General features: G+C 41.0%; 1 protein-coding gene across 1 annotated transcript in view; it reads right to left on the bottom strand.

The window, feature by feature from the left end:
- Positions 1-1,466: 1,466 nt before the first annotated feature.
- The window catches only part of ITGB3 (integrin subunit beta 3), a 60,681-nt gene continuing 42,353 nt past the window's right edge, over positions 1,467-19,794 (bottom strand). The window contains exons 11-15 of the mRNA XM_007421746.3: positions 19,000-19,228; positions 11,938-12,038; positions 7,857-7,976; positions 5,053-5,219; positions 1,467-4,363 (exon numbers count right to left, since the gene is read on the bottom strand). Coding sequence (XP_007421808.1) covers positions 4,295-4,363; positions 5,053-5,219; positions 7,857-7,976; positions 11,938-12,038; positions 19,000-19,228 — 686 coding nt within the window. The 3' untranslated portion in view covers positions 1,467-4,294. The remainder of the gene's footprint in view (positions 4,364-5,052; positions 5,220-7,856; positions 7,977-11,937; positions 12,039-18,999; positions 19,229-19,794) is intronic.

Below are 19,794 nucleotides of genomic sequence, written 5' to 3'. Positions count from 1 at the left end.
GCTCTGGAAGGGGTTACGTGCAGGGTGCTAAAGCAGCACTAGCACTGGAAATTCAAGAGGCCTTGGTGACTGTTTAAGCTGACAGTCTTACTTGGGCAAAGGTAGCTCTATAATAGAGATCCATGCTCTGGTAATGTAAAGACATTTAGAGCTCACGTTGGGGAAAGCGTGAGAGTGCTGCCTGGGGCAGGGGGAAGGAAAGGAGCATGATATTAAAGTGGGCTTGAACAAGTCCAGATGTAGAAGGAAGCCTGAGAGAGAAGATGAAATTGATTTTTTTTTTTTAGTATAAGATGGAATAGAAAGAAACTTGGCTTTCAAGATTGATGTCAGCACTTCGAGGTAGGCCAGATCAAGAAACAGACACCACAGGGATTCCAGAAATGCTGCTTTGTTGTTGTAGGTTATAAGAGAATCTTGAAAGCCTGTTCAAATTTCTCTCTGTGACATCTTATACTTAACAAAATCAAGGTGGATTTAGAGTTTCTTTCTCAAGCTTCCTTCAGTCTTTAGACTTGTCCAAGTCCTTCCTTAACAGCTTGTTCCCTGCTCCCCTGCCCCCCCCCCGCCATGGCTCTCACACCTTCCCCAAGGTCAGCCCTAAATTCCTTTACAGATAACCTCCCATTTGGATCGCTGTAATGAATCAGACAAATGGCTCCTTTGGAAAATGATTGGAAATGTTCAGCTACTTCATAGTAGGCAGATAGATAGATTATTCATTGGGACTGGCCAAATCAATAGTATTAGGTCAGCTCTTTTAGATTTTTAAAAAATTTTTTATCCCACCTTGATTATTTTTATAAATAACTCAATGTGGCAGACATACCTATTATTCCTTCCTCTTCCTATTTTCCCCACAACAACAACCCTGCGAGGTGAGTTGGGCTGAGAGAGAGGGACTGGCCCAAAGTCACCCAACCGGCTTTCATGCCTAAGGCAGGACTAGAACTCACCGTCTCCTGTTTTCTAGCCTGGTGCCTGAACCACTAGACCAAACTGGCTCTCTGTACAAGCTACCAGACCAATTCCAGGCCTAATTTAAAATATGGGTACAGTCTGTGACACCTAAATGGCTTGAGGACAGGTTACCCAAAGGAGCACCTCCTCTGATATTGTCCTACCTGGACCCTGAAATGTTCAGCAGGGGAGGTCATTCAAATTCCTCCTGAATGGCTACCAGAGAAAGGGCTTTTTTGGTGATGGTACCACTTGGGAGTTTGGTTCTAACTAAAATACTTTAGTTCTAATTGCTGCTCTTAATGATGATTTTATACAGAATGTGCTGTACCATTCTCTATGTCAGTGTTTATATTGTTTAAGAATTTTTTCCCTATGATTTTATATAGTTTTTATAGTTTAACCGAACTAAAAAAGAACTTCTATCATTCTACAATAAAGTAAAAACAAATACAATAAAAATAAAATTGAGATGAATTAATCAGACCAGTCAAATACATTAGTGAGCTGAGACTGTTTATTTACATGTGCCATAGGCACTGCGTTACCTATACAAATTGCCACATTGGCCTTGCTTTTAACCAAACCTACTCAAAATAATTCTGCCTTTCATTCTGATCTCAGCTCAGGAAAGAGTACTGTGTTCGTTCGTAAAAGGAAATAAGCTTTTTGGCGTCTTTCCTTTTTTGAACAAACCCAGTTAGGATTCAACAACTTTGGAAATGAGGATACATTGACTTTGGGATCAGGGGACCAGACAAATTGCTGGGGGAGATCTGTGTGACATAAAAGGTATACCTCAAAGTTGGTTCAGTGCAAATTGCCATTCCAAAGAAAGTCCCTTTAAGAGGGCCTACTATTTCTAGTCATGGATTTGTTTCCAATACTTATTTCATAGCAGTATGAAATCTCATTTTCTTAATTACAGAAGCAGATATTTCTCATGGGAGGGTGCTAGAGAGATGCATGGATACTGTGTATATTTATGGGAAGCGTTAGAGCAGCGAAGGTGCTGATGTGTGGCAGAAAACAGAAGAGAGAGGAAAGGAACATTCACATTATTCTAATCCCAACTTCAGATATGACCATGATTCTTTAGAGGGAAACAGCCACAAGTGGCATTTGAAAGTCAGGTATGACAATACCTGATCTTGCCAAGACACCTTCCATGTTAAGGCAGGTAAGGGACTCTTTTTACCTAAGTTAGGGACTCTATGAAAGCAAAGGCCCCAAGGATTCAGCCAGGTTGCTTCAGCATGTCCCCCCGCTTCAAAAAACTTGAGGGTTGTTCTAGGGCAGTGATGGCGAACCTATGACATGCATGTCAAAGGTGAGTCGCCATGACGTTTTGGGTGACACGCCAGCGTTCACCAACACCCAACAACTATTCTCCCTGTTTGAGTTACCAAAGAAACTGAGTTTGTTTTACTTGTATTTCATTTTGGTAATCACATTTCTTTATATAATACATAGCACCACACATGATTGGGCTTTTTTTTTTTAAATAAATGAATATGTAAGGAATTGTTTGTCTTTTGTTTGGGGCATGTGCATGTGTGACACGCCAGCAGAGTCAAGTCAGGCATTTTCCGAATTTTTGACACGCCAAGCCCAGAAGGTTTGCCACAACTGTTCTAGGGGGAGTTTTGAGGTCATCTAGGACACTCACCTAGGTGAGTGTTGATTCCCTGAGTGAAAAGCAGGAGCTGAGAAGAGCCCACCTGCAGGTGAAGCACTGTTAAGCTAGTGGCAAACTAACTGACGTATACCCCTTACTGATGAGGAGATTCTGGCTATACATGGTGCATAATATGAATCTATGTAGCTGCCTTGGACTGTACTTGTAGGCAGCAATATTCAAAGGGCTCACTCTTGTTGGACAACAGATTTCCAGATTGACATGCTAGGGATTAAACATGGGACCTCTAGTATGCAAAGCATATGTTCTAAGACTGAGCTACGTCTCGTATCCCAAACCTACCCCAAGATCAAGTAGCTATGCAGCCATGTATTCGGGAGCTGAGGTCCACACATTGCAGAAAGGATTTTAAAATTACGGTTTGTTGACTAGAATCATAGACTGTAAGATTTGAAAGGCACTTTGGAAGTCTTCTAGTTCAACTCCCTGTCCCGTGCTATTTCTACAGCACAGACTAAGTTACAGTGGCCCAGTTTACATATAATACTGACACAGTGAATGGATTCATACATCATGCTAAGCCAAAAACAACCATTCTACATTAGAGTGTGTTGTCATGTGTGAACCCAACCAAGACACTAATGTTATGTGAAATATTATCTAGGAGGGACTTAATCTGAGCCAGAGGCCTTGAAATATGTGAAGTCAGTGTACAAAAGGAATTAATGCTGAGGGCCTTTTCTTTCTTCACCAGAGAAAGCAAACCACATATACCCACTAGCAACTCTTTCCTTCTAAAAATCAAAAGCAAGGAATTTATGATCTCCTAATCTTAGGATAAGTATAACAAAAGATACAGTCTATGAATATTGGAACTCTGAGGCAGTATGTAAAACTCTGGATTTGAAGATGTATTTTTCTTTAAGCCCCCAGTATAACATGTCTTATTTCTGAGTTCATCTGGAAATTCAGGTTCACAACTGCATTGGCAGCAAAATAAGACTGGGCAGGTTCCTAAGCCTCAGGGTGAACCCCCTTCCCTGTGATCCCCTCCGCTTTATCATCTCTACTAGGAGCAAGGATTCCTGGAGAAAGTATCTCCCCTGGATCCTTGCACCAGCCATGCTAGACAGCAGTGTGCAAAGGATAATGAAGGACCTATAGTAAGCCACTTCCTTGGCCAACCCAGACACTGTCTTGTATGTTTGGAAAGGGGCAGTAGCAACAGCAGCAGCAACTAGCTGAACCACTTGAAACTCAGCCTGGATGAAGGACTTTGAGTTCAGCTTGCAATGAATTCAGGTATCCTGAATCAGGGAACTTCTTTCAAAGCCCCTCTCTCCCAAATTTCACTAGTTAACATCGAGTTAGATTATAAAGCTCAGTAACCATGACCCCTAATTTTATTCAACTAGAATGTCCTATGAACCCTGGATTTATGCAGTGCTGTTCCTACTGAAGAGTAAGTCCTGCTTTCTTCTTCAGTATGTGGGTCCAAGCTGTAGCTGTGGACAAGCTGAGGTAAAAAGAGAATCTTGGAAGAATCACAGTGCAGATATTCTCTTTTGACAGCAGAACAGTGAAGGCTCTTGAGCAATGGCTGTTTTGTTTTTCGTTTTTTCGAAAAAAATCTCTCTCACACACAACAGAGACTTCTGTAAACATGAGTGGAGAAGACCTCAGAAGGCTGTAGTCTCACGAATTCCCCCGGTACGTAATGTTGGTGAAGGTGGAGGTAGCTCCTTTGTACAGGGGATTGTTGGCCTAAAAGACAAAACTGAGTGTAAAAACATCAAGAAAAATAATTGTACCTACTAATGAATAGGCTGCTGGTGACGCATGTGTCTATGTCCCAAACTAGTTTAACAGTTGCCAAGTCATCCTAGTAACTCAAGCTAGGATTCTTTAATAGGGTGAGAGGATTCCTACTCCTCCCAAATGCCACAACCTCAGGATTATTTAAGAAGCTGCAACAGGCAGATAGTGCAACTTATGGTGAAACTGCATATCTCCTAGGAAGATGTAGAAAAAGATATTGCTCCACAGGGGTTTTTTTTCAGCCGCATCTCAACAACTATTAGCCAATAAAGCAGAGGAGAAGGTAGCAAATGCTGCTGCAATGACATTCCGATATCAGGGTTTTTTTAAACAACATACTATTGGGAGAATGCTAACAGCACAGCCTAGAGGTGGTATAAAACTATATTGCAGTATGGCTGATTCAAAGTCAACAGTAGGCTGCTATGGCAGGGAGATAAAAAATAGGTCATTACAAAACTCACTCCTCTAAGGATAAAAGCCAAATATTTGCTCTCTGTCCCATCACACCAGTGTTTCTCAACCTTAGCAACTTCAAGACATGTAGACTTCAATTTCCAGAATTCCTCAGCCAGCCTTGCTTAAAGTTGTCAAGGTTGAAAAACGCTGCATCACACCATTCTGATATTTCTCACCGTGTCCCATCTAGCCCTGGCCCGTTCTTCTTCAAACTTGGCAAATTCTCGTCGGTCGTGGATGGTAATAAGCAGTTTCCAGATGAGCAAAGCAGCCAAGCCAATAAGTAAGATGGCTCCAGTTACTGAAAGGATAACTACCAAGACATCAGGTCCCTTGGGACAATCTGTAAGAAACACTCGCATCATAAAACAGAACTGTGAAGCTCTGATCCACCATTCTGGCCATTGAATTCTTAACTTTAGTTTATCTAAAGACATACATCCATGCATTTGATCAAGCTATTGTGCCAAAGGAAATCTCTACTAAGGAGAAGCAACCAATGATTACTGTTGGATTTATCAGCATATCGCTAGTCTGAAACACCCAGAAGAGTTGTTCTGCAAGCATCTTCTTGGGGTACTTTTCTTTAATTCTATGCCATGAATACCTGATCCAGAATTGTTATTGTGGGAAAGAGGGATGTTATGTTGCAGAAATTAATCATTTGTAGACAGCCTTAGCACTCAGCTTATAGTACTGCTCGTATACATGTCAGACCTCCCTTCATGACAAGTGATGGCCAATATGAATAAATAACCCATCAGTGGCTTTCAAATAATTGTACATCTCAGCAGAATCTGCCTAATTATTCAGGATTTAGCCACTATCAGGTGCATAATTTAAGTGTATCAGTTCTAACATCTTTTTTTACAAAATGTTATCCTAGATCCATCTGCCACTCGGCCTAGAGCAGTGTTGTCCAAACTTGGCCACTTTAAAATGAGTGGACTTCAACTCCCAGAATTCCCCAGCCAGCATGGCTGGCTGGGGAATTCTGGGAGTTGAAGTCCACTCATCTTAAAGTGGCCAAGTTTGGACAACACTGGCCTAGAGGGACCATTTTGGAAGAGTTTGACTTAGAAGGAGCATATCTTTGATCTGATCTCCAAAACATAGTTGGAAGAAATATCCAATCAAATTCCAGTCTGATATTAGCAAAATCTTCCTGAAGCCAGATCAATACAACAACAACAAAAAGATGTCCAAAAAGACAGCAGAACCTACTTCCTGGGAGATTTTAAGGCACAGTTAGGGCAATCATTTACTTTCAATTATGAAGGCAATGGGGATCCTGACCCAGGAAGGCTGCAGGTCCCAACAGACTGTTGCATCCTATCAAACTTGTTTTGACAAATCAATTGCTTTCATCATATGATTTCCAGAAATGTTTCTAGTTTGTGAGATATCTCCTACCCCCCTAACTACATCACTGTGTTTTTAATATTCTTTTAAAGGGAAAAGAGGGCTTAACAGCCCCAGGCTATGATAGGAAGTGTGGCAACTTTTGTGGTTTCCCACCATGCATTAGCTGGATTCAAATTGCTGTTCAATGAGGTCTAGCTAAGCTCCTTCAAAATCAGCCTGAGACTCAGTTGGTGTCAATCTTCTAAGTGCAGATTGAGTCACCAGCCAAGTTAATACCCCGTGGCAAGGGTGTATCACTTCTTGCGTGCTTTTGGCAACTAATAAGAGATTTATCACCGTCTTTGGGTTTAGAACAGACTCTTGCAAGGTTTCCAGATGCCCCTTCATGCTCCTAAACACGCGGAAAGAGATCTTGTCATATTGGGGTTTATGACAGTCAGTGTCTGTGGTCCTATTTGTTTATCTCTCAGCAAGTAGAGACAGGATCCGTGTTTCGTCACTTAAGTCAAATATCAAAGCAGACAAATCCAGCAGCCTGCTAAAAAAAAAAACCTTTCCATCTGTGAATGACAAATGATGATTTTAATTCTGAACTGAAAGATGCCAGACTGAATCACTGCCCTTTAGTCAGAACTGTATTCATGTCGAACTAAATTAATGTTATGACAAGAAATACAGAATCCTGCAATCTTTATGAATTATTTAAATCAAACATATTGGTCAGGTAAATTTTGTTAAAAGATCTGATAATTCAAATTCTTTCCAGTGTGAGTTCAGGTTGGAAAATGAGGTTGCTTCACTGCTGCTAACCCGCTTTGCTGTCCTAGGCTAGGGGGAATATGCCCTTCAGGACCTTCCAATAACGTCTAGCAATGTTTCTGAATTCTTGGCCACAATTAAGGATGACTGAATCTGTCTCTTTCTGATCTTCTTGTTCTGCATATGTTAATTCATAAACCATTCCTATCCTGCTTCCACATCGTTGTGTGCTTTTCCAAAAAAATAATCTGAACAGGGGTGATTGTGGGTTACTAATTTCTAATGAGATGGCAAGGATCTTCCCTCCTCACCTTTTGAAGGAAAAAGGAGGGGGAAAATTCATTTGATAAAGAAGTAACTGCCCATCTAAAGAGCAGTGACTTTCTTTTTCATCCCTAAAAGTCTCTGAAGTCTCTCCTCCAGTGAAAGTGGGGATGGGGTCTGGTAAAAGTTGGGGCTAGAAGAGGGGAGGTAGGATACCAACCAACTCTTATTTATTATAATATGAATCACTTTCAGTTTTTGTGTTCACATTGAGCTTGCATAGCTATGTCCAGAATTTGTTTTAAAAGTATTTTCAACACTGGAAACCAAGGTCTTTCATCCCATGCCTTAGCTAGAATCTGGGTTTCTCCATAGCCATATATTTACTCTCAAATAAAGTACCTCTGAGCATGAATCAAGGAACTTCACTTGTCACAAAAATCACGATCATCTCTCATACGCTCAAAAGTAAAGTGGAATACCAGCCTGAGTTCTGGCATGTCTCATCCTGCAAAGTCTATCCAAAATAAAGGTCACTCAAAATAAAGGTCTCCCAAAATAAAGCCTTATTTCAGTGGCCCTTGGCCCTCACCTGGTTCCTCAATAACATAGAGGATAGATTTGCCACTGGAGTCCTCGTAGTACTGGAAGTATACCACGCAGTCATTCTCATCCTTGTATGTACAGTTCACAGCGTCTTTCCCCTTGCCTCCTGCACAAGAGGGCAAAGGAAAGAGCATTTAGTTCCATGCCACTATTCAAAAAATCCTTAGCATTTAGGACTAGAGATGTCACCAGCATTCAAATTAGGGGTGTTAAAAAACAGGGTAACTCTGATAAATCTCAACATCTGTGTAAAGACAGCTTTGCCAGGGGTAGTTCAGTGGCCATTATGATGCTTCACCTATAGGCCAATTAAATCCAATGTATTCCTGAGCACTCTTGGAATGATTGGCACGATTGGTGCTAACATCAAAGTTCCAGTTTCACTGCAAAATATGAAGCTGGCTTAATATGATCAGCCTGAGTTTCCTCTTCTGTTCTGCAAAGCTAGGATAGCTTTCTGGTTTTCCAAGAAGCAGACTAAAAATGAAAGAGGTTGGGAGATGGCTAGAGCCCAAGTAGAGCAAATTTCACAGGAAATACACAGTACAAGCAAGAACTCGTTACACTGTCTACTTTCCAGCAACAATAACTGTGAATGCTTCACCAACAGCCTTTCTTCTGTATAATATTTTCAAACAGCATTTTCTCAGTAATTCTGGCCTTGCTCTGGCTAGATACACAGGACATTATTAAGGCATTATTATAATATAATATAATAAATTATACTATATTATAATAATATAAGCATGCAGTGACGTATTTGAAGAAAAAGAAATCATTTGTATCTGCCACAAGCAAAATGTCACAGCATTATTTGTTTAATCCAAGAATGTACCCAGAACATAATCATCTCATCTTTTGTGGGATGATTTATTTTATTCTTGGGTGTTAGCACTATGGGCTAATTAATTCCTGCCTTTTAAAACCTTTCTTGACTAATTACATCTAGCTGAAGGGGACTGACTGGCTGCTTCCAACAGGCAGTTAAAATGCCTGTAAATTTACTTTATGAAACAGCCTCCTTTTATTTTAATCTTTATTAGCTAATTTGTAATACTTTATTTTTTAGTAGACTTTTCAAGCATTTTCTTGTGGACTAGGCCATTTATCTGGATCCATTACCAGCTGGTTTCAGGCTGGATTTTGGCACAGAAGTTGCTGGGGTTGTCTTTATTATCTTCCAACAAAAGATGTTTTTGTTGGAAGATAATAAAAAATGTGTTTGGTTGGGTGCCAGTTCCATGTTCCAGCCTCCTGGTCTCTGACCTGCTACCCAGTCATTGGATCTTAGGTGGTTCTGGTTTCTGGCTGCTGCTCTTTAATGCCAAGTTGGCCTGTAATAAGGCCTACCTCATTTACAACTTGATCACGGAAGAGAGCCAACTTGGGGTGTACTACCAAGGTCCACTAGGCATGGGGGGGTGGTGGTGGTGAGATGCTCCTCTCTGAAATGTGCCCACCTGGTTTTGGGTATGGCATCAGCCATTGTCAGCCTTGTGAGGCAGACCATGCAGGAAACACAGCCAGATGAGCTAATTCTACTTTATTGTAAAGTTACATTAACAGAATCTTGCAAGTCTGAAAGTACATCCCTCCCCCTCTCCACCTATCTCCCTAACAGACCATGAAACTAGGGAAGGTCCCCTCTGAGCCTCTTGCCTCGTCCATATTCCTGCTGTGGGCTATGTTGCCTTTTATCTGACCATTCTCTTGGCTGTGTCTCTTTGCCCTGTCTCCCATGGTCATCCCCACGTACCATTATAGCTATTAACCCAGGGCACGGGTAGGAGAATGGCCTTGGTCATCCAGGAAGTTCTTCTGGCTTTTAGGACACTGCTCCTCAAATAACTAGATGTGAGACCCTGTTTGTGATGTTGAATCACAGAGATCAGGTGGGATTGCTGCCACTGTACCAGTCTCCCTGCTATGTAACTGCTTCCCTACTAAGCTGCTGGATGCCATGGATTGTCAGTGGTATTCCCTTGGCTTATATCTTGGAGGACTTCAGTTAGGCACTTGGGGAACTTCCTTAGGCACAGAATCAGAAGTGGCTTAAGAGTTCATGGTCACCATGGACCTCACTGAGATTACTGATGACCCAAAATTCTTGCATGGAGGAAGGATCAGTCTGGCCAAGTACTTGATGGACTCTATCTGGTTTCACAGGGAACTTGGGATTGTCTCTGAAGTCCTGGTGCATGGTTTGTCTGAGGCCTTACTTGCTTGTTGGAATGAGCAAGAATGGCGGTCTAGGACTGATGTCAGCCTTCCCAGGTAGACCAGACAGGAAACACAACCAGATGAGCTAATTCTACTTTATTGTAAGGCTATGTTAACAGATCCTTGCAAATCTGAAAGTACAAATCTCCTGCCGTCTCTTTTACAGCCTGATAAGTTAGGGAGGTTCCTTTCTGAGTTTCTTTCTTACACAGCTGCGGGCTACCTCCCCTCTTATGTGATCATTCCCTAAGCAGCATATTTTCCTCCCATCTCCCAAGGTCATTCCCACATACCATTACATTTACTCATTTGTGTATTTCTTTACTCTTATTATGTCCACATATTACTGGCTGATAACCTTATTTAAGGTGATCCACTTGTTCCTGGTTAGGGAGGGCCTAGGGAGCACCTGCAAAGCCACTGTGAGGACTGTTCTAGGCATCTGTCAGATAAAGTTGCTTTAGGAATCAGGCAGCCAATCAATCAATCAATCAATCAATCAATCCATCAAATAAATTGTCAAACCACCTCTCCCAAGTCAACTCTGCACATCTCATGAGGTTGCACAGGGTGGGCATGCTCCAGGCTCCCTCTCTGAAACAGTGCCACCTGATGAGACCTAGGAGGCATGCCTTCTCTGTTGCTGCACCGGATCTTTGGAATGAGCTTCCCCCAAGGTTCTGATAGTCCCAACTCTGTTGGCCTTCTGTAGAGCTTCTGTAAAGACCTGGCTCTCCTGTGCCTTTGGGCCAGGATGGTAGATGAACCCCTTCTGTGATGTGTGTGCATATTTTTATAGTTAGCCTCAATTAGGTGTTGCTTATGTTTCTGATTGGGTTGGTTTGGGTGGGTTTTCATTGTGTGTGTGTGTTTTTTTTAATATTTTGTATGCTACCCAGAGTCACAAATTATCACAGAGACAGCTTTATAATATTTTTTTTTAATTAATCCTGTTGAGTGTCCTGGGTTTTTCAGTGATCTCTGATATTACGTACTACGTTATCTTTCTGGATAGGTTCTGGGAGGTGGGAGTTGATGGAATAATGACTCTTATATTAGCTATAAGGCCAGAAGATAAGAAGCTATAAGATCATTACAAATCTTTTTTATTCCTGATGCTTTTTAACATCTATATGGGGATTTGATGTGAAATGTCCTAAGTATGCTGACATCACCAAGCTCTATTTTTCCTTAATTATAAACAAGGTAAGAAGAGCTGTCCAGTGAGAGCTGTTTCTAATATTAATAAAAGAAATAGTAGTTACCAAAAACAAGGTACCCATGCAAGCTGTCCCTCCTTCATGAAAAAGCCATGCCTCCTTCCTTATTACGTTTTTAAAAACCATAGGGAAACAAACAGAGCTCTGCTGCCATAGTTTGTCTATTTATAGGTGTCTCATTTGAAAGAAGAGTTCTTGCTGGAATTCTTGTGTTAAAACCTTAATTTTCCATAATGATAAATGCTCTGAGATTAGCTGTTTCCAGTCCAGATTGCAAGGAGCGAAGACTGATACCCTGTGATTTGGAAATGGAATTAGACTTAGACTGAAGTATAACCCTGATAAGACATGCTGTCCTGCATGTGCACGGTTTATCTGTTCAGGTCAACGGTACTGAATCTGCGTTCAACACTGTGTTATCCCAAGCAGGCAGTATTCACAGCTTAGACTTGGCTTTGTCACTGGAGATCTAAATATTCTCAATGGTAAGAGTGCCTTCCCTTACCTTAGCAACTGTATCAGCTGGAAAGTTTCTGAGTCAGAAAAAGGAGGAAGAAGAAGAGGAGGGGAAGATAGAAGAAAACAAGAAGGACAATTCTTGCAGAAAACGCCATATTTCTTACATACCAAGCTCCTGTACCAACTCAATCTCATCTCGGCAGTTGCGGTTGCAGGTGTCTTGCTCTATCAGGATTCCCCTCTCAAACTTCTTGCATTCCACACACTCCCTGTGCAGAAGAAAAGATCCAGAATAAGGAAGTAGTTGTGACGATGGCCGCCATCTCCCAGCCCTATAAAGCCAGGAATGCAATGCCTTCCCTCCATTCAGCCTATGTCTACTCCCCTTCTCACAACCCTACAATGTTTTACTCTGTTACCTGTTAGTTCCCTGGCTGCATATGACTAGATGGCCATGCATTTTATTTTATAGCCCTTTATTAGCATGCACCCTTTATCTGAAGGGGTATCCAATCAAAGCTGGTTAAAGCTTTCTGAGTGGACAGGTGGAACCAGTGTATCCATACACCAATAGCATTTGCACAGCAGATTAAGTAGGCACACAGGTCACATTTTCTTCTTTCTCATTATGGTTAGATGTTGTTATAGGTACCGTTCAGTTACAGTTATTATTTCTAAATGTGCATCATATGTATAAGTTCAAATTACTATTGTTGTTGTTGTTCCTCCATGATTCCTAGGCTCTTGGTTAGAACCCAAATCATTGGAAAATACCCAGTTGAAAGATTGTGATATCCATTGGATGAATAGGCAATAATAATAATAGCAGCAATTCTTTGCTCACTTTTGTTATCTTTTCTTGTAATGCATTTCCTCTTTTTAGTGGTTAGGAATGGTGAGAGAAGAACCAGCAGCTCCCAGACTTGAGATATCAGTATATTTCACCTGCAGCTCCTACCATAACCTTGAACAGAGCAACCAAATATCCATTGATTCGCTAGGATATGAAGATAAAGCTTAAGAGGAATGGGGAGACCAAGGTTTTAGTCCTTCCTTAGGCATGTAAATCACCTGGGTGACTTTGGGCCAGTCACTAGCTCTCAGGCCTAGTCTGGGAAGTCAAAAAACATCTGTCTACCAATCTACACTGAACAAGTGTGATAGATTACTATCCATAGCCTTCAATGAAGAGGCCTTCAACCTGCAGCAGGTTGATATCACCATCATCATCATCATCATCATCACCATCATCACCATCACATATACATGCATGCTTTGAATGTTGTGAATTGCAGTTGGTAGATCTTCTATTGCATATGGTTTTAATCTAGTCTTTAGTTCAGAAAGGATTCTAGCCATTTCAAATTTGTGAGCCTGTCAAGAATACTGAGTCTTGAACAAGGAATTCAGAATCTGAAGAGGAAGCAATTCAAGTCTGTGCACTGTTAAAACACAGTAACTATAGTAGTTAAAATACAGTAGAGTTCCTGCCACACTTGACTTATCTGCCGGATTTTAATGCTTTTTTTCTGGTGAAATAGATAGCATCTATTTACTTTTATTACTGCAAAACCTGGGAGAGAAGCAGCGTACTGAAATGAAGATGGGAAATGCAAGTAATGACCACATCAAGAATGGCAACAAAGTTAAGACCAAAAGCAAAAACAGGTCAAAGAAGATCTGCAGCGCAGGAAGACTTCAGAGCCAGATGTTCTGAACAACTCAGAAAAGAGGAACGGCTGTTGCATTAAGACTGACAAGTGAGTTGCAATTTTCTTATCCTTCAACAATTTGCAGTATTGGACTGAGATAGTGAAGAGCCATCATGCCTGAAGAATGAAGAACGGCAGAGGAGAATGATAACCCTTAGCTGGGCTCAGATCTTGTGGCTAAACCCTATTTACTAATATTGTTATCTCAATTTTTGAGCAACCCATAAACACTAGTAACAAAATAGATGAGCTTGTGGAAGACACAATAGGGGATAAATTAAAGGAGAATGAGAATGATAACAAATATAATGAAAAGATCTGGGCTGGGGAAACCTAGCTGTAAAGAGGGTTGGGAATAAAAAAAGATAGCAATAAAGAATGAAAAGGATTATCCTTCCATGTCTCTTCTGTTACTCAAAGATAGCAATTCATATTCCTGAAATGAGTATGCAAATATCAGAATAAAGTGGTAACTCTTGTGTGCTGCAGTTGAACAGTATGGTACTACAGGTTGCCAAGATTCAAATAAATAAGGGCAAATGGCAAAATAGATGTCCATTAACATACAGGTAGACCTCGTTTAACAACTGCCCTGTTTAGTGACTCTTCAAAGTTAGGACAGCACTGAAAAAGTAACTTTACAACCGGCCCTCACGCTTATGACTGTTGCAGTGTCCTGCAGTCATGTGAACACCATTTGTGCTCTTCATAGGCAGCTTCCAACAAGCAGAATCAATGGAGAAGCCAGCAGGAAGTCACAAGTTGCGGTCACAGGATGTCTGTCTTAATGACCACAGGTGATTCGCGTAACAACTGTGTGGAAGTGAGGTCGTAAGTCCGTCATGGTCATGTGACTTCTTACTTAATGACAATGTCGCTTTGTGACGGAGTTGCTGGACCCAATTATGGTTCTTAAGCGAGGATTACCTGCATGCTCTTGCCCAGTTTCTGTGCTGCCAAATTTACCATAGTAACCTGAGAGAAATGTCTTGGCTTCCCAATCATAGTGTCTATTAGAGAATTGTATTAACTTTTAAATGTCCTGCTCTACCATTGAAGCTTGTCTGAATAAAGGGTTTCCTGAGGAGATTGACGGATGACTATATCCTTCTTTTACTGAAGCACAAAAGCAGTGAAGGCGACACGTGGAACAGGAAGTGATATGTCTGTAATCCTGTTAATCAGCTTGAGATAAGATGTTGGCTAGAGTCACCCTCAAGGTCATATAAGTACAATGAGCAGAAAAGGGCAGGGATAGGAAGAAGCAGAAGAAATAGATAATGAAAAAGCTCTGATCTAGTCTTTGAAAACTCTTCCCCACTTTGAACAACAAGAACAAAATTCTTCACGGATTAGAGGCACTAAGAAGTTGTAACCTCAACAAAATCATTCCAAAGATTTTGTACCAACAACAAAAGGAATAAACAAGTGACAACATTCAATGATTATTAAAGCTGTGATTCAGCATGTGGATTATGGTCTCCTATCAAGAAAAAAGAACATGTAATAGCCTAGTGCAATCTAGTACATAGGGCAGTTAGGCACGGAACAGGAAATAGAACAGAAAATACTGAGTATTCAGATTCATCCAGGAGATAGACAGTCACTAGTGTTGACAGACATCAACGCAATCAATACATGCCTACAACCGCCCACAAGATAATGATTCTGATTCAGCAGCATAATTAAGGGATGGGAAAACCCACAGTAAAGATCCGGTGATGTGATCAGACTCCATTTCTCATATAATTTGGCTGGTTGTACAGCAAACTCAGGTCCTATGAAAGGGCAGGAGGAATGGTAGCAAGGCACTGGAGGCACCAGGGGACTCCTTGGAGAAGGCAGAATCAGAATAGAGGTCTGCATGCATAGGACACTGAAGCCTGAACCGACAATTCTAAACAAGGTGAGAATGAGCACAAGAGCTGCAGGTTACCAGTGTGCCTACTGAAGCACTGCTGCAGCCACAAGTCCAGCAATCAACCCAAGCTCTGTTTGAGTTACAGCTGACACACGTAACATCTGGATTTAAACTTTCTGGATATAAACGACTTAGAGATGCACCACACTGATCCTGTAGTTATAGCCAGGAAAGGTACTATATCACATGAGGGGCAACATCACAGAAATACTTTGAGAGTTTATCATTCTTGATCATTTGACTTTAGTTATGCTAAAAAAAAAAAAAAAAGGACTTTGGCCAATAAAAGTAACAAAATCATTGACTGATTGAGGAGGGACAGGCTGCCCGTGCTCATCCCTTCCCAGCCCCTCCCCTACTATCAGGACAGCCCGGATGCCAATCAAACAGCAGACCTGGGCAGGCAGTGGGGTGGGGGGAGGGGAGGGGAGAAAACAAGATTTCTACGTTGGAGCTTGATAGCCACAGGCCCTGGGATGAACAGGCAGAATAAGCAGAGATTGTTTAACCAGAATAAACAGAAGCCAAAAAGCCCAGGAGTAAAAAGTAAAGAAGCCTAGCCAGAAATAAGCAAGTAGAAAAGGTGAAGGAATAGTAAAGACTTTGATGGAGTAGAAATAGAAAATGGAAACGAAAAAGATAAAAGACAGATTGAACTCTGTAGAAAAGGGGTACAGCTCTGTAGGGAGTGACAATAGGGATATGCAGAGTTTAAGACAAAGGAAATACAGATCACTGTTTTCCTCAGTGATCCCTTTAAAAACTAGAAAGTCTGAATCCTGTGACTCATGTTAATGCTGAGATCTTAATTTTTTTCTAGCAGGAAGAGACTGTTGTCCCTCCACGTGGACAAAGTAATTGGGAATTTATTACTACGTGACACTTCCACCACTTCATATTTTTCTTTGCTTTCAGCAGAACTTCCTATTTCCATATGTGGCAAGACAGCGCAAGAATTACAAAAACAGTTAACCTATTCAGCCTAACATTGCTTGTCCAAATTAGCATCAGTATTACTCTAAATGGTGGGTTCAACTCTGAATGTGCTGAAGCAAAAACAGAAAAGCAAAAAAAAAAAAAAAAGCTTTTTGTCAGCTATGATTACAGTGACCACAGGTCTTTTATTATAAAGGGCAGTCCTTTATTTCAGAAAGCTGTCCTTTAGATGTATTTATTGTTCAAAAACTCACTTTTGTCCTTTATTTTGGTCTTTTAACTTTTAACGTACAAACGGTACCACTTAATGCACAGTCTTTCACATTCATGTGAAAAATATGGAAATTGAATTGTCTTTTTAAAATAAATTTACCTATACTAATAGTATGGATATTGATTTTAGATATTTTTATTAGAGTATGCATTTTTGTAAAGTTTTTCTTGGTTTTGCTCTTGGATTTTCCTTTGTAAAGCAAAGTTACAAACATAAATAATTAAAAATTTTTATCTTTATGAACCTCTTTCAGATTTGCCCCTTTTTCAGGTTTGTCCTTTATTTTTTCCAAGAAAATATGGTCACCGTAGCTATAACGCACATGGAATGAACACAAGAATAATATCTACTCAGGATCCTTTTAAGTAAAAAAAAAAAAAAAAAAAAAGGTTACATAAGAAATTGCTTCAGTGCCAGGAAAGAGATATTATGAGAGACAATTGGGCACAACTTTTTCAGGCAGTCAGAACAAAACTCTCAGCCTTATTTTAGCCCCTGACTATAGAAAACCTGAGTTATGGATAACAGTTAGACAGCTGTATTGCTATATTTTACCAGAAACCTGGGAAAGACATTTCAGTCAACTCTACAAGGAGGAGGTACTGACTTATGAACATCCCTGTCAGGATTTAGACAGCTTACCTGACTGGCCACCAATAATGTCATCACAGGTTAAGAATTTGATTTTTCTGTTAAGACTTTGGAAGGCTCCTGAAATATGGTCTAATCCCATTTCAGGCAGATAAAAAACTCAGCAAGGTGCACTCCAATTTGTCCTTGCTGTTCACTTACACTGACATTTGTAAACACGTCCAGTCCCAAAAGATTGGGAAATAGCAGTCATTGTTTAAAAAAGGTAGGAGGGATGACCCTACAAATTCTATTCCCGTTGGTCTGCCAAGGACAGGCAGTAAGCTTTACTCTAGGCATTTATACTACAAATTTAGGGAAAGGCTAGAACACAATCTTTCAGCAGAGCAGGTCAGTTTTAGAGCAAGTTGATCCACCACTGATCAGTGCCTTCTTCTCCAACCCTTGAGAAATATTTTACAAGCACCATAGTTTCCTCAAATGCAGATTTTAGAAACCACGTCAGCACTGTATTTTATTTCCTAAGTTGCATTATGGGAAAAGTTAAAAGCCTCCACAATTGATCATCACTTGCTATTATGCATTTTACCCCACTTGCCCCTATCGCAGCATTTACCAAGAGGGCAAGGAGTGTAGAATGAAAGCAGCATGGCATCATTGCAACGCAGACCCTGCTCCTTTCGTACATATGCCGTGATGTTGCACACATGTATGAAAAGGGCGGAGCTTGCAGCATAACAGTGCAACACTGCTTTGGCAAAAGCAGCAAGCTCCTACAGATGCCCATGTGTCAATATATCCTTGAAAATCAGATGCAATCCTCATTTATCTACTGCCATTTTAACTTATAAAAGTTACCCTAGGAAAGTACTTGACCTTATCAAATGCTGATGCTACTGAGGGGAGGGTCCTTCAGTGTCCCTGATTCTGGAAAGGGCTTTGCTAAATGATCAGAGACAGATTTTCTGTGCTTGCTTCTGCAGCTCATATACTAAAATTAGAAACAGGTTTCTAATACACATCTCGTCAGAGTATGGACTGTGCAATCCAATCTGAGAAACAAGTACAGAATATTTAGGCACTGTGTATGTTTGCAGCTGTGAGACATGCGGTCATCTGAATCTTCAAAGAATTTTGTTGGCTCTGCATCATCACTTACATCACTACCACTGGACCTTTCCCCTCCGGGGTTTGACTTGCCAGTGGAGAAAAAAGCAAGGAAGGTTTGACTATACTGTGCATGTATTGAGTCTGGAAAAGCAACATTTGGCTGTGAAGTTGCTAACCCAGACCATGAGTAGTTTTAAGTATCCTAAATCTCAGACCTTGAGGCTGGAAAGAAGTAGCGTAACAATTAAAATATAGCACATCTAAAAGCTTGGGACTGGAATCTGAGAACAAACTTGTGCCAAACTTAAGAAAACTCTTTGTTTCACCTGCAGCATTCTCTTGGGATCGCCTTCTGTGGGCTGCATGCCACAGGCAGCCTTCCTACTGTCCTTTCCTCCCCACCCAGTGGGCTGCTGAGGAGACCAAGATCACTTGGTCAGAAGTCTGAAGTTGCAAAGTTTTTGAAATACAGTTCGGAGACCTAATCGTGAAATGAGGTCAAGGGTAGTGAACTTTTGAGGAACAAGCCTGAATAAAAATCAATTCCTTTCCTGAGGAATGCAGGTACTATTCCCTAGGGTTATCAGGTAATCACCCCAAGATTCAGGTATGGAGATAAACCCTAAAGCTCAAACCCTAAGAACTGGTTTCTTTCTCATGAAACCAAACCAGAGTTTAGCACTCACTTTTTGATGGTGCAGGCATCAGGGCAGGTCGGGCACTTCTCACAGGTGTCTCCGAAAGAGCCAGGCTGAGTACAGACGCATTTCCCACAGGCGCAGTATCCACGCCCTTGCCCACTGCACACCAGCCCATTGCTAGACATGCAGGTGTCAGTCCGGGTTGTACAGTTGCAATATGCTCCAGTCCAGTCAGGGTTGCACACACAGTCTCCACAGACACATTTCCCATGTCCTACAGGCCAACAAGAATAAGAAAATGGGAATCTCTATTTTAGCATCAAAGGAACCAATCCCCTTCTACCTTTCCAACCCCCCTCCCCAAATGCATGGAAACCAAGTACATAATAAGCCAACATACTTTGTGGAGACCACTGGCTGATTTTAGGGAACCAGCTCTTATTTTCTGACCATCTTCTGCCATACAGATATTAATAACCAGAGATGCAAATATGTCACATTTTGCTGGAGTATATAAAAAGCTCAGACTATGATAATGCTTAAAATCTACTTTCGTTGGACTATTTGTAAAAGTTTCTTATTTTTATTACTTTATGATAGACAATTTCCCCCCATCTTCTCCAAAGAGCTCAAGGCTTCTGCCAAAGATTAGCTTCAAAGTACTGTATGTGGGGTTCCCTTCCAAAGTTCACAGCAGGACTAAACAAATTTCCCAGTGATGGGGAGAAGGATTTCTGTGACTTTGCCAACTCCTCTTCCATTCATTTTACACATATGGACAGAGCTGGGTCATATCCCAGGATACAGTATGTTTGTGTATGTGTGCATGATTAATGGAAA

This window comes from Python bivittatus, unplaced genomic scaffold, assembly GCF_059951505.1.
Source record: "Python bivittatus isolate LINGU-HERP-01145 unplaced genomic scaffold, Pbiv_v1 ctg000410_np1212, whole genome shotgun sequence".
Classification (NCBI taxonomy): Eukaryota; Metazoa; Chordata; class Lepidosauria; order Squamata; family Pythonidae; genus Python; species Python bivittatus.
This window is presented reverse-complemented; position numbering and strand designations above follow the sequence as displayed.